Source organism: Lactuca saligna, chromosome 8 (genome assembly GCF_052625555.1).
Source record: "Lactuca saligna cultivar CGN05327 chromosome 8, ASM5262555v1, whole genome shotgun sequence".
NCBI lineage: Eukaryota > Viridiplantae > Streptophyta > Magnoliopsida > Asterales > Asteraceae > Lactuca > Lactuca saligna.
In genome coordinates this window covers 162,834,139-162,858,748 of record NC_136424.1, presented here as the reverse complement: position 1 = coordinate 162,858,748, position 24,610 = coordinate 162,834,139, and the positions used below count along the sequence as shown (strand labels likewise).

Below are 24,610 nucleotides of genomic sequence, written 5' to 3'. Positions count from 1 at the left end.
CAGGTGGTTTTTTTTTTAAATTTTTTGCTGTATATATAGGGGTAATTTCGCAGATGGAATAGGTCCATCTGCGAAATCCTCTGACTGTATCTGCAAAATCGTTGTTATTTTTGTAATTTTTTTTTAGGTTGACTATGAAATGGTTTGTTTTGACTACGAAATCAGGTTGCTATATAAATAGTTTTGTAGAAAAAATATCATTTTGGTTGTTAGTTGTTTAGGAACTCTCTCTACAATTTGCTCAAAAAATGATTGAATATATTGTTTGTCTTGTAACCGGTGGGAGATGGCAAGTTAATGGAACTAATCTGGAATACATATGTCCACGGGGAGGTATTTCGGAACTTGCTTTGATATTTTCTGAGTATATTAGTTATAGTGATTTTGTATCTTTGGTAAGAAGCAAAATTGGTTTGTTAGACAAATATAGAATTAGTCTTCGTTTCCACCATCCTGAATTAAATTATTATATAGCTATAGTTGAAGACATGGATGTTAGAATGTTGATAAACGTAATCAAATGTAGTGGAGGAAGGGCTGTGAAAGTGTTTGTGGTGGTTGATGAAGTTGAGGAGGTTAATGGGGGTGGTGAAATTGGAAACCAGCTTGTTGGTAATTTATGCAGTTATAAAGGGAGCAACGATCCGATAGGTACTTTCAATACTCCTAGTGTACCTCAGTTTCACAGTGTTGCTGAAAATTTTAATGTTAGTTATTCACCTATTCACTATGTGGAACCTGAGAATTACAAGTATGTTGGTGATGATGATGTTGGTGCATATCTTAATCATGTGGGTGGTCGTTGTGATGATGTTGCCGAACAAGAAGTTAAACTTATGAATAGGCGTGTGGTAGATAAAACAAAAAAGAAAAAAAATTCAAGTCAAAAAAATGAAAAAAATCATGTTTACGGGCATTATGTTGATGTTGGTGATGTATGTTTAGATATAAGCGAGCTACAAAGCAATTCCGATAGAGATGAGTTGGGTGATGAAGTTAAAGCTAAGTTTCCCGATAACCTTTTTCACGGTATGCCCCCTGTACCAGCATGGCCAGTTGATATTAATGAAGATATCCCAACACAGATGGTAGACATGAATCTTCAAAAGATTCAATGTGAGAGTATATTTAAGAACAAAGAACTTTTAAAGCGGTGTATTGGTAAAAAATGTCTTCGAGAAGGTTTCCAGATGAGGACAAGTAGATCCACCAAATCAAGGTATGAAGTTGTGTATGTTTCGAAAAATTGTTCTTGGTTACTAAGAGCAAAAGCAATTAAAAATTCTGATGGTCTTTTCCAAGTGAATAAATTTGTTGATGTACACACATGTTCTTCAACATTGTTGCAACCTAATCATCGACAAGCAAACAAATATGTTTTGGGTGAATATGTTGCTGATGTTTTGGCTGAAGACTATAGTAGAGTTTATCGGGGAAAAGAAATTGTTAATGATATGAATGCTCAATTGAATATCAATATCTCATACCATCATGCATGGCGTGCGAAGCAATATGCATTGTTGTCGTTAAGGGGTTCGAAAGAGGATTCTTTTACCAAACTTCCGGCGTATTGTCACAACTTGGCCAAACATAATCCGGGTATTGTCACACATATTAAAACATATGTTGATGATCACTTTGAGTTTTTGTACGTCGCACTCGGTTGCTCGGTTAGTATTATCATATTATATTAATTTTTAATTTTTATTTTGGTGTATTTGAATAGATATACAATGTATGGTAGGTACGCGCTTTTGTCAATTTTTGTAAACCGACCCTAGTAGTAGATGGAGCTCACCTAAAGGGCGAGTTCAAAGGTACCATGTTACTTGCAGTTACTAAGGATGGACAAAACCAAATATTACCGGTTGCATATGGTATATGCAAAAATGAGTGTACCGATTCTTGGACATGGTTTTTTCAAAAACTACGTGATTGCATAGGAAATATGCAGGAGCTTACAATTATATCTGATAGGTCTCCATCTATAGCAACATCCGTTGCCAACATTTTTCCTCACGCTCATCATGGAATATGTGGTGTCCATTTGTATTTCAACATAGTCTCTAGATTCGGAAAGAGTAAGACGGTTAAAGGAATTTTTTGGGAGGCGTGTAGGGCGTACACAGTTGATGCTTTTGATGCCGCCATGGATGTTATGAAAAAGACAAAAGAACCAGTATGGGAGTATTTGAAAAGTATAAATCCAGAAACTTGGTCCAGAGCACATTTTAAAGGGAACCGATACAATCTTATGTCGTCCAACAGTGCGGAGTCTATAAATGCATTATCTAGACACGCACGTAAGGTGCCAATACTTATGTTGATCGATTTTTTTCGTGCTACAATGCAACAATGGTGGTTTCAAAGACGTAACTTTGCAGGTATTAAGTAAATTTTTAATATTAATGTTTTATTAATTTTGATGTTATTGATCTTAACTTCTTCATTTTGGCTCTTTTTTTAGCGGAAGCAACAACAATTCTTACCCCCTGGGCGGATGAAATTGTAAAAGAGAACAAGAAAAGTTTTAGCAAATGGGATGTTCGCATGATCTCAAATACGAAATGCGAGGTAAAAAAGGGGGCACAAAATGTGATTGTTGATTTCAAACATATGACATGTACATGTAGGCATTGGCAACTTGATGGGATACCTTGTGGTCATGTCATAAGATGTTTAACAGTGAACAATTACGAAGACTGCTCGAGGTATGCATTAAATGCTTACTTTACCGAAACACTGAGGAAAACATATGAGGAATCAATAAACCCTCTGCCAAAGCCATCCGAATGGGAGATCCCCGATGATTTGATGATTGTTAAGCCACCAATAATGGATAAACGTCAGCCAGGCAAGCCAAGAAACACAGACCGCATTCCATCCCAAGGCGAGGGTCCAATTATAAAAGAGTGTTCTACATGTGGTCAAATTGGACACACGACAAATAATTGTACTGGAAGGGCGTTTGGTAGCGGAGCACGTCACATAATTTCTACTGCAGAAATGGCATTTAATATTGGTGGTTCAGCGAGTTGCTCACAAACCTATAACGCTGATTTTGATATAAAACATCCTTGAAATGAAGAGTAATGACGAGTTGTTAACTTATTATGTATTGTAATATTTTTATTAAATCTTACAAGACGTTGCTATGCTTTCATATTTTTATTAAATCTTACCATAATGTGTATCAACTGCTCATCCTTCTCAACAAGCCGTTTTTCAGTGGTGTAAAAAAGGGTCTACTGAATCACAATAATAACAATCTACTTCGTTGCACGAGCAAATTTCGATTTTGTGTGAGGAAGTCATAATAAAGTCGATATTGTATTAAACTAGACAGTAATGACAAGTCCAACTTTGAAATGACTAGAGATAAATTACAGTTTGACATGACAAAACACTGTAGTAACCTGTAGAGATAGACAGTAATGACAAGTCACTGTAGTAACCTGCACATAACAGTGGGGCCCTTAAGGGACAAGAGATAAATTACAGTTTGACATGACAAAACATTGCATAAAGCTGAAAATCGTAGTTCAAATATAACCATTTCGTAGTCATAGTATTAATTCATAGTCTATTTACTTATATAAATAGATGTTTAAGATCTAAAAACCAAACACCCGAATCACCTAAACGAAACGAATTCCCATTATTAGAAATGTAATCGAATGCAGCAAGTTCTTCGAATGAAGTACCTGGTTCCAATTCTGAAAGGCCATGGACGACAAACGAGGTGTTAGTTCTAACACGATGCTGGCTAAGTGTTAAGGATGGTGTATGTTTACTTGCTCCCCCGCATTGCCTAATTGGTGATGAATGGAGTCGCATCACATCTTTGTTTAACCATGAGATGGGAGAAGGGCAGAAAAGAGAAAAATCAGATGTTGTTACTAAGTGGACGGATGTAAAGGAAGAAGTGACATGGTTCAATTGAGCATGTGGTTATGCGAAACATAACAATGTTCGTTATCGTGACGAAGAAGAGTTCTTGGAAGTTGTTACAGAGTTTTACATCTGTCAGCATGACGGCAGAGACTTCGAATATGAGGAGGTTTGGAAGGTTTTTAGTCACGATAACGAACATTGTTACGTTTCGCATAAATAGTATTTCAAGTATTTCAAGTAGACGGCTTGAAATACTCCAAGGGGCTTCAACATGGAATTCCAACCCGTTACTTAATGACTTGTATTCCTCCTTAGCAGCTTCCAAGATAACCTCCTCAGTAGCATTTAAACGGGTGTCGTCAATTTTGGTATAAAGATCGTTGAATAATAGAACTTCGGTTTTCATTTCATACCATCTTGCTAAGATGTCTAGTTCGTCACGATCGTTTCTTGTAGCCCTTTGGTTTTCAGCATTGAAAATATTGGTTAAACGGGTCCAAAACATTGGATCGTTCAACTTGCTTGTCTCGTACACATGAATATAAGCATGTGTAAGAACCAAGAACTCTTCATTGCTCCATGATATAGAACTCATTTTGATTGAAACTAAGAGAGTGGAATATAAAAAACAATATTTGAACAGCTGTATTGGTTTATTTAATAAAGTATTTGTGTAACATAAGGTCAATTTATAGTAGTTTCTACACAAAATCGCAGTCCAATCTTCTAATATGTCTGCATTTCATAGTCAAAATTAACTGACGAATGCAGTGTACTATACTAATAACATAACAGAGCACTGTTTGAGTTGACAAGTCATCCCCGGACGAATGACAACACAATACATTGCTACTTGAATTGACAAGCCATTGCAGCAGGAAATGAAGGAGTCATTATAAATAGATTTTAATATGCGTTGTAGTTGTTTCGTATTACTTCCCTCCCTGCAATTATGGACTCACCACATACATGGAGGAACGCAGAGGAGGTCACTTTGGTTCAAGCTTGGATTATAACTATAGAGGAGGATTTTCCACCGGGTCCCCCACAAGTTCGTGCTGGATCATTTTGGTCTCGTGTCTGTCATTTGTTTCACCATTTAATGGGGCGTAGTCAATATCGAAGAAGAAAAGATGTCAAAGCCAAGTTTCTGGATTTGAAAATGAAGGTGAAAGAATTTCAACGTATTTACAACGAGTTGGATAATGAACATGCAAATACGGATGAAGACATTCTACAGCAGGTGGTTTTGGAACTATACCGTTTTGAATATGATGGTAGCGAGTTTACCCACTTAGATGCATGAAATGTTTTAAAGAATGTCCCTTATTTTTAATATGCATGTTGGTTATGGTAATGGATTTTCGTTATTTAAGTTGCTTGTTGTTGTATGTCTGTAGGCATCACTATTTAATAAAAGTCCATTTCTTTTAATATGTGTTGTTTCCTCAAAAACCAATACATAATACGACATAAATTAAATAACTAATACATTATAAGTCATAAATTACATTACCATGAAATATTATATAACTCAATAAAATTAGTATGTTATACCACGCAACCTAAAGCCACAAAACAGAATTGAAAGCGGTTGGTATTGGTTTTCTTGATGGCTGTGAAGGTATTAGGATTTGTTCGTTGAAAGTTATGCAAGAAAATTGGTAGTTGAGAAAAGCTTCTTCCGATGTTAGTACTCATTTTCAAAACCGATGAAAGTGCTCTACAATCATCACACAAATGCAATATCAATAAAATGAGATTATAAATAGAAAATATTGTATCTCTAATGTTGACAATTCATAGTTTAACCTTTTAAATTCGTAGTCAAACCAGTTCATTTCATAGTCAAATTTCACTGACCGACATGACAATACTACAGAACGTACTAGTCTGGATTTCGTAGTTCAACTTTTTGAATTCATAGTCAAACCAGTTCATTTCATAGTCAAATTTCACTGACCGATAAGACAATACTACAGAATGTACTTGTCTGGATTTCATAGTTCAACTTTTTGAATTCATAGTCAAACCAGTTCATTTCATAGTCAAATTTCACTAACTGACAAGACAATACTACAGAATGTACTTGTCTGGATTTCGTAGTTCAACTTTTTGAATTCATAGTCAAACCAGTTCATTTCATAGTCAAAAAGATTTGTCTGTAACATGATTTCTTCTATAAAATGGTGTCACTCAGTATGAAAACTGTATCAGTGAAAGCAACTCCTATTTATAAGAAAAACTAGGCTAATGGCATACTGCAATTGCGGAGGAGAACGTATCGTTAGGATTTCGGGAACATCTAAAAACCCAGGAAGATTGTTTTACGCCTGCCCATATTTGGTATCATGTTGTTAACGTCATTCAAATTTAAACCCTCGTGTTTACATCACAAAAATTTATTTTCTTACTTTGAATATTAAATTTAACATGGACCAAAATGCGGGTTTATCAGTTGGGTTGATGAAGAGAAGGACCAATCTTCTATGGTAATAGCTAAAGTAGCTAACTCTAATAAGCTCTTTCAATCAGAAAATAAGAAGTTAAAGATAGCGTTGGTTTGTAGTTGGGTGTTGTTCTTGGCAGTTCTTGTTTACAAGTTATAAGCTTTTCAATATTGTTTTTATGGTTTTGAAGTTGTTAGGTCAATAAATTGTTGTATTTGTAACGTTAAAACAAATGTTGTAGTCGTTCTTATGTTCTATGTAATGTTAAGTAATTAGTAGGCCATTAATTTGTTGTAATTGTCGTAACGTTATATTTTTTGCCGTCCGTTGAGTAAACTGTAAAAATAAACTAATAATGAAATCCAACATTAATTTGTATATACATTTATATAATCCAACTACATAGGACCAAGACAAGACCCCCAAATAATTTTTGCCATCCGGAGACGGAACTCTAAAGCTGCGTTCTTTGGGTCAATAAGAACACGTATTATTTGACCTGAAACCAATTGCTCCATAAACATACAAAGAAAAACACCGCAATCTCCCAAATGACTACTTTGTTGGGGAATGTTTTCTTCATAAATGAATTGCATATTCAATGGAATCCTTGGGATGTTCCTCCGGGCCCAATACTTAATCTCGTCCAAATAATTTGCTACCCGACGTTCAAATTTGGAAAAGATTCCTTCAGATTGGAATTTTTCATAAGCACCTCTACCAAGACTGTCATAAATATGCACTTCCATTGACGCTAATCGTAGTTCCACAAATAGCCAATGATTAGGGGATGAATGAATCGGCAATAAGACCTGTATAAGGATCAGAAAATAAAATTATGTTTATTTACATCACAATACAAAAACATAACAAAAAAAGATATTATTTTCAATATAAACTATTAAGTTTACCGTATCAACATCCCACCAAGCAACCATGAAGTTGGGGTACGTAGCAATACCAGTCATAAACGCCCTCCAGTCCTGTCCTTCTTCCAAAGCATGAGAAACAAAAAAATTTGGAGGCATTATTGTATGTCGGTCGCTCTCAAACCGTCTCTCCATCAAAAGTCGGTACCAAATGGTTATATGCTGCACACATGATACTTTTGTTATTGACTAAAAAACAATTAACTTTTAAAAGAATTAATTAACAATTAATTTACCGCTGACTCCAACCAGCCGTCGTGTGTATGCCCAAACAATGAGCTCCAAAAATCTCTATCTAACACGAAATTAAACAAACGATGTTGGACATCATATGAATGCAATATATAATTTTGGATGACATCCTCACCGCCTGCTACGTAAGGTTGCAAGCGCAACATGGAGAAGTCATGAGCAACACCAAAAACTGGAGGAGGAACGGGGCTTGTTGATTTCATATCAACCTTCTTTTTTGTTCTTCTTTTTTGCTTCAGTGTCGTGTGCAACTAAAAACAATATTGAAATGTTTAAATCTATATCTTTCATATAATTCACAAAAACATAAAATCATCGGTTTATAAATAAAACGAATACCTCGGTGTAAGGAGGGCACAAATATTGTGATGGTTTTCGACTCCTCGGTTTATCGGGTGTAACTTCTTTGTCATCATCATCATCATGAAAATAATCTACATTTCCCGTTATTATTAGTTCGTCTTCGTCCGGCACATCATCATCAAATTTGTTCCCCGCATTGTCATTCCTCTCCTCCCACTCCTACATTAAAAATAATACTTTATACTTAATAACGAAATACACATAATTTAATAAGCAATAATATCTAAATAAACAAAATATTTATATTAATGTAACTATAATAACCTCTTTAACTCCACTATAATCATTTACATCAAACACATCATCATCAAATTTGTTCCCCGCATACTCATTCCTCTGCTCCAACACCTACATTAAAAATATAACTTTTTACTCAATAAAAAAAGACATTTTATTAAAAAGTAATTATTGTAATCGTAAATGTAACATCTATAACAACCTTCTCGTCTTGAGTATCACCAAAAACATTTTCAGTTGTATTGTTTTTATTCATCATTTCATCTTGTACAACCTATATTTTCAAATATAAAATATGAACACAGATATTCATATATGTTAATAAAATTTAATAAATAGTGTAGCGTGTAACTAACCTGTTCATCATAATTTCTTTGTGACTCTGTCCTACCATCATAAAAAATGTCGCTCCAAAATTGGTCATTATTCACTTCTTCAACAAAAACCTATGTAGGTTGTCGGTTCATAAACACATGCTGCTCCAGTGCATGTAGCCGTTTCAACACCTCATCTAGCTTGTGTTTCCCACTGCCCCGACCTCTACCATGAGAGCGACCACTGGACGACATACTAGACAAAGATTCGTCTTGTCTCCTAAAATGGTCCCGTACTGGGGATGGAACTGCTTTCCATTCACCATATACATACTCTTGAAATGACATATAATAAAAAGATGTCATCTCATCATCACCCGGTAGCATGTTTTGTCTTGGTGGTACCCCCGCCTAAAAAATTAAACATATTAAAAATGCATATAAAAGTATAATAATCAACTTTATTAATAATAAACGAATTAATTTTAAACCTGCATCTTTGACCAAATCTTGTTCACGTCAACCCATTTCAATTTTTTTGCTCCGGTCCATCGTTTCATCCGAGGCAAGTCTTTATTTTTTCTCGATGCAAATCCACATGCACGAACAGCCGGAATCATCTCATATATCCATATCTACAATTTTTTACAACAATTACAGTAATAAAAGTTAAAATTAAAATAAAAAACATAACAATAAAACAATTTAAATATAAGAAAAATTTTATACCCTTATTGGAGCTGTAAATCCTGAGACGGAGTACTTTAAAGTTTTACCACCCTCAGAAACTGATAAATTATTATGTATCTTATTCCATGTATCCTCAAGGTCAACATAGGTAAAATCCCAGAGATAGCTACCCCAAGCGAAGCTAACAAAACAAAAAAACAAAATTGATTATTATATAAATTATAACTTTAATAAAATAGAATTTTTAACGTAAACAAAATATACCTATTCCAAACATCCAAATTCTCAGCCAAATAAAACCAATCTTGTGGCACCCGATCGTTAACTTCTTTACCCAAAAAACCTTCACACAAAATGTATATCAAACATACTCTAAACCTTCACACAAAATGTATATCAAACATACTCTAACTGCATCAACATCGTCAAGTGCTAGGAATGTTCGATTTAAAATTAAACTTTTCAGGTCGCCGATTTTCACCGAACTATTAGTATGGGCTGGAAATACCCGTTCACGCAGTAAACATCTTTTTTTACTGCTTATTAATTTTTATGGCCCTTTTCTCCCAATGTTTTTTGGATACTCCTCAAAATTGAAGCCGGTAATCAAACAAAACTCTTCCGGTCCATACACCATTTTCGTATTGCCTACTCGAAAATATAAACATTTTATTCCATCTGGATATAAAACAGGGTCCGACCGGATCTGATGAAGGAACATTTTATGAAACAATAATGCGTCCCCTTGTAAACGAGGGACATCAATAAAATAACCAAAGACGGTATCTCTGAAAATAGCACGTCGGGCATCATCTAAAACTTCAAATACTTCCCATATGTTACCGCCACAGCCTTTTAAGTTCGCAAAGACTTTCGTATTCATTAAACTAAAATCATGCTGCAGAAAAAACACAAAAACAAATTAGATAACTAAATTTTTTTTTTTTTTTTTAAATATATGATTACGAACTGCAAATACAATTTCTTAATTACCAATATATATATATATTTCCGATAAAAAACAATAACATACACATATATAAACAATTTTCCAAGTTATACAACTAATATATTAACGATAGAAAACAATATCATACATAATTATATAGACATTTTATTAAACATATTTTCAACTTAAACGACAAATATATCAACGACAAATATTCAACTTAAACAAATTTTCAAGTTAAACGACAAATATATAAATGTTATGAAATATTAGTTTGTGAATGACCATTGGATTCTCCATTTCTCCCATAACTCTCCATCATTATTTAGCATTAGTAACAACCATTTCAATGTGTTTTATGAATGTAATAATACACCATCATAATGTGCATTCATATTATAGCTCATCTTTTATCTTATTTGGATAGTATAAATAGTGAGCCATATGTATTAGGCACTATATGAATTCATCACAAGTATTGGAATAACAGTTCTCTCTACTCTCATGTCTTTCTTTATTCTATAATTTATCTTGTTATTTGATCATATTTTATAACACGTTATCAGCACGACTCTACCATAGAGCTCTAACTCCTTATTGTTCTTGTAATTTTCAGGTATGTATTTTTTATAATTTTACATGTACAATGCTTACAACTTATTTTATGGAATTTCTTAACTAACAATTCCTTACATTACAAGTCTTTATTTTGATTTCTATTTTCATTATGGAAAACAATGCTAGAGAAAACTTTCTCTAGTTTTCATAGTACTAACATGCTCCTGCAGTAGCAATATCATGAGAAAAGTTTAAAATAAATATGAATTAATCTCATGTCTACTTGTGTCTAAACAAGACAATGAGTTATTGATGAAAAATCACCAATTAATCGTGACCGGTTCTAGTGCATTCCCTGAAGTGAATGCAACATCATATAATCATAATAGTCATGGGTCTAACCGAGGTCGTGGAGGTTATCATAATCATCATAAAAATAACAATATTACAAGTAACCACCAGAAGTTGGAAAATAGCAAAAATCCACATCCTAATGATAAAAGTGGTCAAGGAAAAAAAAGTTGAAAATGTTTATCACTAATGTGGAATGACCGATCATTAGTCTTGTACATGCCGCTTACCAAAGCATTTTGTTGATCTTTATCAAGATTCTCTAAAATATAAAGAAAAATATCGAAACAAATTTTATTCAAAGTGATATCCATCAAGATCAACCAGAAATGACACATTTGGATGTTGTCGATTTTCTTGTCTACCCCGAAGGGACAAGTGGTGATATGGATGGTGATTGATCAGCATAATGTAAAGTTTTGTTTCATGATATTTATTATGTTTTTATGTCATATTCGTTTCATGAGAAATGATGACGTCACAATCTTCCCAAATTAATAAAATATGACTTTATTTCTCTAAGTCGAATATTTCTTGTATTTTATTTATTTATTGAAAAGAAATATAGATATTCGCAAAAGAAATGAGGAAGATATATGTCTTGCAGATAGTGCAACAACACATAGCATTTTTAATAATAAAAAATATTTTGCTTACTTATCAATTGGAGAAGCAAATGTTAATACAATAACGGGTAGTGCAAAAATGATTGAAGGCTCCGGAAGAGCGAATATCATATTACCACAAGGGACAATAATTATAATTGGAGATGCATTATTTTCATCAAAATCACCAAGAAATTTATTAAGTTTTAAGGATATTCGGTCCAACGGATATCATGTTGAAACAACCAATGATGGTGATGAAGAGTATCTCAATATTACGAAAATGATATCGGGTAAGAAAAGTCTTTTGGAAAAATTACCCGTATTGTCCTCCGGATTGTATTATACAAATATTAGAATGATTGAATCTCATGCTATTGAAAATAAAAGGTATGATAACATCTACAAAGTTTGGCATGACCGGTTGGGCCATCCCGGATCAGTTATGATGCGCAAAATAATTGAAAGTTCAAGTGGACATTCCTTGAAAAACCAGAAGATTTTTCAAGCTAATGAATTGTCTTGTGTTGCATGTTCTCAAGGAAAATTAATTTCCCGTCCATCATTGAATAAAGTTGGGTATGAAAGTCCTAGTTTTTTAGAAAGAATTCAAGGGGATATATGTGGACCAATTCATCCACCATGTGGACCATTTAGATATTTTATGGTCTTAATTGACGCGTCAACTAGATGGTCACATGTGTGCTTATTATCTAGCCGTAATCTCGCTTTCGCAAGATTACTAGCACAAATAATCCGCCTAAGGGCACATTTTCCCGATTACCCAATTAAGAAAATTCGACTTGATAATGCTGGGGAATTTACATCACAAGCTTTTAATGACTATTGCATGTCGATTGGGATAACTATTGAACATCCTGTTGCATATGTTCATACACAAAATGGTTTAGCTGAGTCGTTAATCAAACGCCTTCAATTAATTGCAAGACCATTACTAATGCATTCTAAACTTCCTACATCGACATGGGGACATGCAATTTTACATGCGGCATCACTTATACGCATCAGGCCAACTAGTTATCATAAGTTCTCCCCTATTCAACTGGTTTGCGGCCATGTACCAAATATTTCCCATCTAAGGACGTTCGGATGTGCAATTTATGTACCCATTTCTCCACCTCACCGCACGAAAATGGGTCCTCAAAGAAGAATGGGAATTTATGTTGGATACGAATCTTCATCTATAGTAAAATATTTAGAACCATCAACTGGAGATTTATTTACAGCTAGATTTGACGATTGTCATTTTGATGAATCAATTTTTCCAACATTAGGGGGAGAAATAAAGAAGATGGAGAATAAAATCTCTTGGAATGAATTATCACTTTCAGTGTTAGATCCTCGTTCAAGTCAATGTGAACTTGAAGTGAAAAAGATAATTCATTTACAAAATATAGCAAATCAATTGCCAGATGCATTTACTGACCCTAAGAGAGTAACAAAGTCTCATTTACCAGCTGTAAATGCTCCAGTTAGAATTGATATTCCAGAAGGAAAAAATACAACTACAAATGAATCAAAGGCACGCCTGAAGCGTGGAAGACCAACCGGTTCCAAAGATAAAAATCCTCGAAAACGAAAGGGAGCAAATATAATTGATGGTCCAAAAGAGAAAACATACTCTTTTGAAAAGAGTAATGAAGCTCCAGAAGAGCCCAATGACATAACAAAAGAAATTGAGGTACCTAAAAATTATGAAAATGAAGAGATCTCAATAAATTATGTCATGACAGGAATAAGATGGAACCGAAATAAGATAGACGTCGACGATAATTTTTCATATCATGTTCCGTGCGCGATTATAAAGAAAATGAGGATCTTGAACCTAAATCTCTTGAGTAATGTATGAATAGAAAATATTGGCCAAAATGGAAAGATGATATAAATAAAGAGCTTAATTCTATTACTCAACGAAAAGTTTTTGGACTTGTAGTCCGTACACCAAACAGAGTAAGAACAGTGGGACGCGGATGGGTATTTGTGCGCAAAAGAAACGAGAAAAATGAAGTTGTGAGATATAAAGCAATACTTGTTGCACAAGGTTTTACCCAAAGACCCGAAATTGTTTATGAAGAAACATACTCTCCTATGGTTGATGCAATTACATTCCGTTATCTAATAAGTCTGGCAACACATTAAAAATTGGAGATGCGTCTGATGGATGTAGTTACCGCCTATTTATATGGTTCACTTGAGAATGATATTTATATGAAAATCCCAGAAGGGTTTAAGGTGCCAGAAGCACAAACTCCTAATTCTCGTGAAGTATATTCGGTAAAATTAAATAAATCTTTGTATGGATTGAAACAATCTAGCCGGATGTGGTTCAATTGTTTAAGTACATTTCTTTTAAAAGAGGGCTATAAAAATGATCCATTAAGCCCATGTGTATTCATAAAAAGATCCGGATCAGAATTTGTGATAATTGTTGTTTACGTAGATGATTTGAACATAATTGGAACTCCTGGAGAATTGGAAAATGACACTTCTTGTTTGAAAGAAAATTTTGAAATGAAAGATCTTGGTAAAATGAAATTTTGTTTGGGTCTTCAAATTGAGCACACCAAAAATGGAGTTTTTGTACATCAATCTAGTTATCTAGAAAAGGTGCTTAAAAAGTTTTATATGGATAACTCACATCCATTGAGTACCCCGATGGTAGTAAGGCATTTAGATGCCAAAAAGGATCAGTTTCGGCCTTGTGAAAAACATGAAAAACTTCTTGGTCCCGAAGTACCATATCTTAGTGCTATTGGTGCACTGATGTATCTTGCTAATAATACGAGACCTGATATATCTTTTGCTGTAAATTTATTAGCAAGATATAGTTCTTGCCCAACAAGAAGACATTGGAATGGATTCAAACATATTCTTCGATATCTTCGAGGTACAATGGATATGGGCTTATATTATTCAAATTCATCAAATGCGGAGTTAATTGGTTATGCAGATGCTGGATATTTGTCTGATCCACACAAAGCTCGATCCCAAACAGGTTATTTATTCACTTGTGGAGGTACCGCAATCTCTTGGCGTTCTGTTAAACAAACTTTAGTTGCTTCTTCTTCTAACCATGCAGAGATTATAGCAATTCATGAGGCAAGCCGTGAATGTATTTGGTTAAGAAATTTAACTCATCACATTCGTGAGAGTTGTGGTCTAACTTCTAACAAGGACGTTCCAACCATACTATATGAAGATAATGCGGCTTGTATAGCCCAATTCAATGAAGGGTTTATCAAAGGAGACAAAACCAAACATATATTACCAAAGTTTTTTTTACTCATGATCTTCAAAAAGAGCGTGGCATCAACATCCAGAAAATTCAATCAAGTAACAACTTGGCAGATTTGTTCACTAAAGCGCTCCCTACATCCAAATTTGAAAACATGGTACGAAATATTGGAATGCGACGCTTTAAGGAAATCAAGTGATGTGATGATCAGGGGGAGTTGGAAACACATTGTACTCTTTTCCTTAGCTATGTTTTTCCCACTGGGTTTTCTTAGCAAGGTTTTTAACGAGGCAATTGTTCCAAATATCTATTATTAATCATGTACTCTTTTTCCTTAATAAATGGTTTTTCCCATGAGGTTTTACCTATTAAGGTTTTAACGAGGCATGATACAATCGTCATTCAAGGGGGAGTGTTATGAAATATTAGTTTGTGAATGACCATTGGATTCTCCATTTCTCCCATAACTCTCCATCATTATTTAGCATTAGTAACAACCATTTCAATGTGTTTTATGAATGTAATAATACACCATCATAATGTGCATTCATATTATAGCTCATCTTTTATCTTATTTGGATAGTATAAATAGTGAGCCATATGTATTAGGCACTTGATAATTTCTTCACAAGTATTGGAATAAAAGTTCTCTCTACTCTCATGTCTTTCTTTATTCTATAATTTATCTTGTTATTTGATCATATTTTATAACAATAAACAATTTTTATCTTTCTAATTAAAACTAACATTTTATAACCATATAAACAAAAAAAAAATTAAAAATAAAACGACAAACAAACTAACAGTTTTGCAAGTTATACGACAACTTTATACAAATTTTCAACTTACACGACAAATACAAACAATTTCTAACAATATATATACAACAAATTTTCAACTTATAAGAATGTTTTACTTATACGACAAACACAAACAATTTCTAACAATATATATACAACAAATTTTCAACTTATACAAATGTTTTACTTATACGACAAACACAAACAATTTCTAACAATATATATACAACAAATTTTCAACTTATACAAATGTTATACTTATACGACAAATATATATACAAACGATTATTTTACACTTTATATAAACAACTATACGATTAGAATATACAAGATTTCAGGTTATACAACAACAAAAATAACAAATTGTAAACATTATCTACGCAGTCTCTACTTATTTCTACTTGCATTTAAACTTCAAGTATACTAAAAAAATATTAAAACTATCAAACACAACAAAATTACCCTTTTTTAACACTAAATAATACAACAAATGATAAAATAAAGAGATTGTTAACATTAAAAGAGTTAAAATCTAACCATATTTGCGGGATTGTTGACATAATCTTCCAATTTCTTCAAAAACTAGCCAAAATTCCGAGATAAACCCAAAGTTAGAGAGAGTTTTTGTGTAGAGAAGGGTGAAAAATGAAGGGAAAAAAAAAACGTTTTTATAGTGAAAATCGAGGGCATTTCGCAGATGAGGGTTCATTTCGCAGATGGGCCTTCTCATCTGCGAAAGTACAAGTACCTAAAGCACAGTTGTGCTTTAGACACTTGTACTTTCGCAGATGAGAAGCCCATTTCGCAGATGGGACATTCTCATCTGCGAAATTAGTGGCTATTTTTGTAATTTTGATTTTTTTTGGTTATTTTTGTAATATCATTAGTGTAAATGGCTATTTTTGTAAATTTTCTCTTTTTTCAAATATTAATTATATTTGATTTTGAGAGCCCTTTTTCAAATATTAATTATATTTATTTTAATATAATATAACTTATAAGTTCAGAAATAAGTTTATTTTATGCTTTCGAATTTTGAAACATATATAATCATCAGCTTAATATTTTAAATACAATATATAGATATCATAGTTAAACATTTATAAAATAGTCGTAAAAAAATGCGTAAAACTTTACATTGGAATTGAAAATGATTTAAAAATAAAATTATAATTTGAATATTAAAAAAAACATTATTATGTGAAACAGGTCCCCAACATTGACTTGATTGTTAATCCATGAACCAAAAGGCAAAAGTGTATGATCAAAAGTCAAACCGTTAAGTCTTAACCCTTGAACCACAAGTTACCTGTTAACCAAACGAACTATTTTCACACGAAGGAAAGTTTCCGTTTACATATAGAGGGACGAAACTTGTAATTTTAGTAACTTACATTTCCAAGTGAAATTAACCAAAAACCTGGTTAATATATATGGTGTTATGATCTCTTGGCTTGTTGAAGCGCGCATGTTGATCTCCAGTTAATAATTTTCTTACTCGCTACTCTAGGGTTTTTCTTCATCCATTAATGGAATCCAAGACTTCTTCTGATGAGGTTTGTAGTATTTTACTCCAGTTATTCGTTAATTCTAATTCTTCAAATCAAAATTGATAATCTGATAGAATTCTTTATTCTTGTTGATTGCTTATAATTATGATTGTGAATTATAGCAAAACCCCTCGACTTTGTATGGTTTTTCGTTTGAAGCTTGACGTAGTACAGCATTGCGATAATTTACCCTAATCCCTCTCTCCTCTATCGCCCGCAATTTCTACCCACTCCTTTAAAGAAACGGCTATGCTTAAGATTTGACGATCGAAGGGGTTATTTTTCGTATTTGGAGTTGTTATGGGTTTTGAAATTTTTGGTAATTGGACTTGATTTTGACATCGGTTTTGCTAACATGATGTGGGTATTCTAGAATTCGTAGTCGGAGACATAATTTTCTTCTTCAATATTTAATACATATAGGAAAGTCATCTGTGTTAAATTGATGAAATTTCACTGATATTTTGTTAAAAAAGATGAATTCCCTATTTCCCTAAGCTTTGTTCGTTACACAATACAAGATTGAACAAAATAAATTGTACTGAATTTGGCATGCATTTTGTTCCACCAAAAAGTTGGAACAATGTTTGACAAACACTCACTATCAATCTTTCTTTTGTCTGTGTAAAAGACGCAAATGCCCTCCTCATTTTTATCATTGAAAAAAGTACTCACCTGTAACAAATACATCTATGCACTTATTTTATATTGCGGTTGTTTTAAAGAACCATGGTACCCTTTTACCTCAATAACAATGGTCAATAGTATATTATATCTATAATCGGGCTATTGTCGTGTAATAATGTTTACCAATTATGATACAATTTCTTTTTTTAAATTTTATTTCTGTAGGTTTTGATTTGTCAAACATGTGGAGACAAAGGACTTACCAATGCTTATGTTTATTGTGTCAAGTGTTTGAAGTTTGTTATTCACAGGTACACTACAACACCATTCTTTCCATTTTGCCTATCTATTCTTCTACCATGAATAAATTACAAAAGTATTATTAATGAAAAAATATTGAAGTCCATTGCTATTTAACTCAGCTTCAAAAAAGTATGTTACCTAACTCTAATAAACCACAAATTTATAATCTAACAATCTCCTTTTGTTATTCAGGTATTGTCTAAAAGTAATACCGAAATCATTCGATGAATTTGTCGAATGGCTTTGTGAAGATTGCCAACAACCACTTTCAAATCCTTTCACTTCACATAAATTCAACCCTTCAAGATCTGATAAACAGAATGCTGCAATTGCACCACAAGTAAAAACAAAGAAACAAAAGAAAAAACCAAAAAAGAAAAGGAAAGTTGCTGTTTCACCATCAAATTCCCTAAAAGAATTTCGGTTGAAAAAGTGTATTCTTGCTTTAGAGGCTCCATTGAAAAGAGACGATAAAAGGAAAAGAGATGAAAGTTTATCGGATGCGAAAAGCAATGAGAATAAAACTCAAAAGATGATGGATTCCAATTCCAACGAGCATTCTTGCTGTGATTCCAGTTCTACAGATGTAAATTTAAAGAATAAAACGGGCATTCAAGAACCAGAGACCAGTCCTGAAAAGTTAGTTTCTAATTCTTGGTTCCGATGGAATTGGAATACGTGATTCCATTCCAGGGTAGAAGGAATTCAATTCCATTCTTCCTTTTTTCTTAAATGACCAAAATACCCTTGTTTTTTTACATATATTTACAATAACCAAAAGATATTTGATTGTAAATTAACAACTCCCATCTAAACGCGTGACACATTATGATTCTAACTTCTCTGGATTCCAATTCCTTTGACAGATTCCATTCCTTCGAAAATCATCCCACGAATCAAACACCCGATGATCTCCAGGCTGAAACAGCAAACCAGATGCATAATGAACAAGAAATAAGAACAGACAAAACTAGTGGTGATGTTACTCAATCAACAGGTGTTGAAAATAATGTAGAATACATCCCTTATCAACCTGCACAACCAGTCCAGGAACCAGTATGGAGGTAATGCATTCCGTTATCCTGCCCGGCTGCCCGACCGACCTGCCCGACTTTGCCACCTGTCATTTACTTTTGTATGAAAAATTGCAGGGGAAGCTTTGATATTACTCAAACAGATTATAATCAATTCGAAGGGTTTGTTGGTCATTTATCAAATAAAGCTTGTTTCAAGGTGTGTCAAGAGGCAAATGTGCTTCCCTCTTTGCTTTCTCTAGAAATGCATCCAAAGACTGTTTTATGGCCAAAAAGCTTCTTGGAGTCTCAACCTTCTGATGAAAATATTGCTCTCTACTTCTTTCCAGGAGACACAAAGTAATGTCAATTTTTTGTTTTAATATCTTTTAATCTTTCACAAGTTGTATTTTTCTCATGTTTGATTTGTTTATTGTGATTATATTCCAAATTTGACCCTAGAAATGAACGGGATTATGAGGACTTGGTGAGTGATATGATAGATGAAGAGCTTGCAATGACAGCCCCTGCCAAAAATGCAGATTTATTGATATTTACTTCTAGAGTTTTGCCTCGACCTTTCTGGAGTGAGTTTTGTTTTTAAATTTGGTTTGTGGATTCCATCGGAATTGGAATTTGAGATTCCATTCGATTGACTAAAAAATGATTCGATTGGATTTGCAGGATTCCAAGGGAAGAACTATCTATGGGGAGTTTTTAGAAGGAAAAAGAATGATCTTGAAGGATCAAACAATAGTGAGAAGAACCCTGTTATGTCAGAAAATTTTCCACACAAAGTGACAGGTGGAAAAGAAATCCTCACAAAAGTGAAAAGTTTTGATTCTCAGAGTCCTCAAAGTCCTTTGTGTAATTACAGGTATATTTTTTAATTCTTCTACTACATTTGCTCCATTGAATTTACATATAATATAAAAAGGTACAAATACAAGGACAAACAATGTACTTTTTTCTTTTGCAACATTGCATTTTAAAAATCTATTCATTTATAAAACTGTGATCCAAATGTACAACGATTTTCACTGCTATAATTGTTATCCATTTTAAAAAAAAAAGTAAAAAGTAGAATCATTAAATACAAAGAAATGAAACAAACTTAGATGCTATAAAACACAAATAAATGAAAGTACATTGCTATTTCTTGCATGAATGAAAAAAATTGTTGGAACTGAAGATACTGAGTCGTGTTTCAGGTGACACACATGGAGGCATCATCAATTTCGATGAAACAGTATCATTTTAAAGATGGAGATAAGTTCCATTTTGAGATATTGTTGAGAAAGTATTTTAGGATGGATGTTTTGTATTTATCCAAATATTGAGTTTTTAAAGTATCTGTTAGGCAAATGGGGTGTTTGGATGTGTGTTTGTAAAGTGATTAGTCTTCTACAACTGTTCAATTGATATAACTAGAAATAATTCACTCTAAATGATTTTAACAAATGCATTTAACGATAAAAGGCTAACAGTGTTGGCTCTAGACACAAAAAGTGTGATAAAAGACTGTAGATGGATGTTATAGCAGGTGCAAAAATGGAGAAATCTGTAATGGTAAAAAATTCATTTGATAAGTATTAAAAAGTTTAAAAATGAATTGGCAAATCACTTATTTTTAGTTGGATATATTTCAGTTTTTGATACCATTAATTTCATTCACCAAACTAAGTTTTCATTCACCCTTCCATCAACGTTATTCTCTCCTTACACTTGTATCATTAGTTTTCCATATTTCTCACGTTTGCATCATTTTATCTAAATATTTTGCGTATATTTGATGTGAACGTTAGATTCAGGATACTAATTTGCGACGTTTATCCTCTATTCTATGATTTGTTTTGCAGTTACATTCCCTTTTATTCATTATTATGGCTTTGAACCATCCTTTTGTAATCAATTTATATTGGGATAGTAATATTAAATACGAGAGAATGGATTCATGAAGGTGACCAATCAATTTTGACTGCTTCGTATATTCTTAGGAATAAAATTTGTTTGAACAATTTTAAAATTTTATTTATGCACATGTTAGAGTTGAAAAATACAACTATAAGTTGAATCTGTCACTATATTACTAAGATTATGAGAGAGATGTAATATTGCACCCGACATAAGCGATTTATCATTAAGATGTGTTTGGCAAAAAGAATTCAAAAGCCTTCTCATATAGCTTTTAAACTAAAAGCTGTAGGCTTTCGGTTAATTTTTTAAATTACTATTTCTTCCTACAAATCCTCCTACTGAATTGAATACCGACATATGTGTCATTTAATGCTAATTTAATGATATTTTAATAGTTTAATATAACATATATACATTTAATTGTAATTGGGTAGAAGGATTACATATATACATTTAATTGTAATTGGGTAGCAAGATTTGTTAGAAGAAGGCCCTGTTTGATATGGCATCTGACTGAGTCAGGTCAGACATTTTTGTTGACTCGGTCAGACAAAAGGTGTTTGATAGATAAAATCTTGTTGTCTGACTCGGAAAGCAATGTCTGACCGAGAAAGAAGTTGGGAGTTGGCTGACTGAGAAAGAAAACAAGGCTTTCCAATAGTACCTTTGGCTTGGATAAAAATTCACAACTAATGAAGGCTACAAGAATAGAACTTGGGTCTCCCTTGTAGATGCAATGCTGTTTACCAGCAAGCTGAAAGGTTTTTTGTGTTTTATCTTTAAAATAATATATTTAATGTCTATTATGGTGGAGGTTTTTGTATAAATTATTATTATTATTATTATTATTATAATATTGCATAGAAACGTGTATAGCATCAGGGTAAAATGGTTATTTTACACCAGTCAGCACATTCAGTCAGATTTTCAATCAAACAACATGATTTCTTACTCAGTCAGAATTTCTTACTCAGACAGACCTTTTTCAGTCAGCACTTTCTCAATCAGCAACTATCAAACGGGACCGAAATATGAGAATATTTAATTAAATTTTGGTGTGGATAAAACGCCTAATCCAACTCACAAAAGCGGTTTTTGAAATGAATACTAAAAGCAAAATGAGACCAAATAAAGATACCTATAACTATCAACTATCAAGTGCAATCCACTATATTATTCATTCATATTCATACACCTCACAACTGCAACTATCTTAAAATCACCATGGATCGAAGCTTAGAAGATATGAAATTCATTGGCTTCTTCGGCATCTTCAAACAATCATTCACAACCATCTTCTCATGGAAGAAAATCTTCGCACAAATCACTCTTACCTTAATCCTTCCTCTCACAATCATCTTCTTAGCTCACATCGAAATCTCCCGTTATTTGTTCTGGAAACTCGAACGAAATTCATTGCTGCTTGACACTGATTCCTACTATCGACTCCACGTAAGCGCCATCGAATGGCTCTACTACGTCCTGTTCAAAATCGCCTACTTCATCTTCCTCACCGTCTTCTCCCTCCTCTCCACCGCCGCCGTCGTCTTCACCGTCGCTTCCATCTACAGCGACCGAGAAATCGTTTTCCAAAACGTCATGAAAATCATCCCAAAGGTCTGGAAACGGCTCCTTGTCACTTTCGTATTCATATACCTGGCGTTCTTCATCTACGACATAATCGGCGAAGTGGCGCTCGCTATAACCAGATCTATCTTCAATTACTCAACCCTGAGTTTACTCCTTACGCTTATCATCCGAATTTTATACGTTATAGGTTTCTTATACATTGTATTTGTTTGTGAATTGGGTAGCGTTGTTACAGTTCTGGAAAACAGCCATGGATATAGAGCTTTGAGGAAAGGTAAGGATCTGGCGAATGGGAAGAAGAAAGTGGGAATGGGAATTGCATTCGTGTTGTATGGTTTTTTGGAGGGATTGCTTGTTGTGTATCAGTGGTTCGTAGAATATGGGGGAGTAAATTTCAATTTGGCGATGGTTTGGAGGGTGATGATCGGAATCTTATGTGGGTTTCTGCTTTTGATGTTCTTGCTGCTCATCGTTGTGATCCAAACAGTGCTTTATCTGGTCTGCAAATCGCATCATGGAGAAGCCATTGATAAGCTTAGTTTATCGACGTTTTTAGGAGCTTATATGGGGGAGACGGTGGTGTATCCTACAGCCGGCGAGGAAGTCCAGCTTGGAAGACCTCCACATCAAGTAGTGTGAAAAGGCTTTGTTGGATAGTACCTTTGGCATATATTGTTGTACTTTAATGGTGAAACAAGCGTGGGAAATCAAAGCACTCAAAGTTGTAATTTTGTAAATGTTCAGGTCATATTTTCATGTCTAAATCCAGTGTTTGAGCTTTATGTAAAAAGCAAAAACTATTGTGCATTTTTTTAAAAAGAAAGACGAGAGACATTTTTCAAAAAAAAAAAATTCTTTTTTTCTTTTGTATATTAAGTTCTATTAATTAAAATTTGTGGAACCTACAAATAAGTCATGAGATTGGTTTGTGTTATAGTATGAGTATTTTGAGTGTTTTGGATTACAAAATTATTATCTAAATTATTATCTTTATGGCAAAATAAAATAAAAATAGAAAAGGTTGAATAAAATAAAGCTCTACAATCTAAAAGTTATTTGTTAAAAGTTAAAGAAGGGTTTTTAGGTATTAATGATTCTTAAACCATCCCCAGGGCGCACCTTTTATGGGGCTAGGAGGGGTTGTGGCCCCCCTGAATTTTGGGCTAGAAATATGACATATATGCTTAATTTTCGGAATTATAAGCCCGCAATATGAGTTTTGGGTTGTGGCCCCTCCTGATTAGTTGATCCAATGTTTGTGTTGCCAAGAAGTTGATCCAAGATTGCAAGCTAGAGATCGTCAATCAGCTTCCGCCTTCCGCCCCAATTTCCCAGGCCCCATCCTCAATCTTCGTTCAATCGCAACTCGCAAGTCACTCCGCCAAATTGAATCCGTTCATCGCCTGTCGCCACTCGCCTACTTGTCGCGACGTCGCCTGCCGGAGTGCCGGGTGTTGCACCACTGCGGACTGCGGTGTTGCTACGATGCTACCTGGCACCTGCAGGCTACTCAGCTGCTGCTATTTTGCTCAACTGCTGCAATCCCCAATTCCCAATTGGCCAATTCCCCATCCTCAGGTTTCAGGTGTGCTTTCAGCTTTGAGCAATTGAGCTTTCAAGTTTCAATTTGGTCCTCAGCCTGTTCTTCAACTTCTTTCCTGTTGGAATTTTAGGAATCAAACTAATTTTAGGAGTCTATTTTATGAACCGATATGATTATATGACCTGATATGTCTATTGTCTAAAATGACTTTATTGTTTAACTTCGAATCTTGGATATAACTGAATTTATGATCATTCTATTAGATTATTAATTATATGTGGATTTCAAGACTATAAGCTAGAAAGTTATGGGTGTTCTTTTATCTAGTTAACTATTAACCTATGAAATAAGACTACATATTGTTTGCCAACAACGAAGATAATAAATTAAATTTTGTTGGAGTTTTAGGAATCAACTAA

General features: G+C 33.7%; 3 protein-coding genes and 1 long non-coding RNA gene across 5 annotated transcripts; 3 read left to right on the top strand and 1 right to left on the bottom strand.

Moving 5' to 3' along the window:
* The first annotated feature begins 1,637 nt into the window (after positions 1-1,637).
* Positions 1,638-5,200, top strand: LOC145010260 (uncharacterized). The gene is made up of 4 exons (XM_078968824.1): positions 1,638-1,670; positions 1,745-2,384; positions 2,468-2,574; positions 4,817-5,200. Exons 2-4 carry the CDS (start codon positions 1,823-1,825, stop codon positions 5,198-5,200), a joined length of 1,053 nt encoding a protein of 350 aa, XP_078824950.1. The 5' UTR covers positions 1,638-1,670; positions 1,745-1,822.
* A 2,558-nt stretch (positions 5,201-7,758) lies between these two features.
* LOC145008405 (uncharacterized) lies at positions 7,759-8,217 on the bottom strand. Its single transcript, XR_013663396.1, has 3 exons — positions 8,153-8,217; positions 7,865-8,047; positions 7,759-7,776 (listed from the first exon to the last, which is right to left on the bottom strand). It is a non-coding gene; the product is annotated as an uncharacterized LOC145008405 (long non-coding RNA).
* An 8,859-nt stretch (positions 8,218-17,076) lies between these two features.
* LOC145008168 (PHD finger-containing protein 1-like) lies at positions 17,077-20,602 on the top strand. 2 transcript variants are annotated; one of them, XM_078966789.1, is made up of 8 exons: positions 17,077-17,204; positions 18,051-18,136; positions 18,321-18,767; positions 18,995-19,192; positions 19,280-19,501; positions 19,604-19,728; positions 19,826-20,018; positions 20,353-20,602. In XM_078966789.1, exons 1-8 carry the CDS (start codon positions 17,178-17,180, stop codon positions 20,354-20,356), a joined length of 1,302 nt encoding a protein of 433 aa, XP_078822915.1. In that variant the 5' UTR covers positions 17,077-17,177; the 3' UTR covers positions 20,357-20,602. The 2 variants fall into 2 exon arrangements, with proteins under 2 accessions (XP_078822915.1, XP_078822916.1); XM_078966790.1 differs by lacking the exon at positions 18,051-18,136 and having other exon boundaries at positions 17,100-17,204.
* A 1,680-nt stretch (positions 20,603-22,282) lies between these two features.
* LOC145010259 (uncharacterized) lies at positions 22,283-23,287 on the top strand. The gene has a single exon (XM_078968823.1). It carries the CDS (start codon positions 22,283-22,285, stop codon positions 23,285-23,287), a length of 1,005 nt encoding a protein of 334 aa, XP_078824949.1.
* The last annotated feature ends 1,323 nt before the right edge of the window (positions 23,288-24,610 follow it).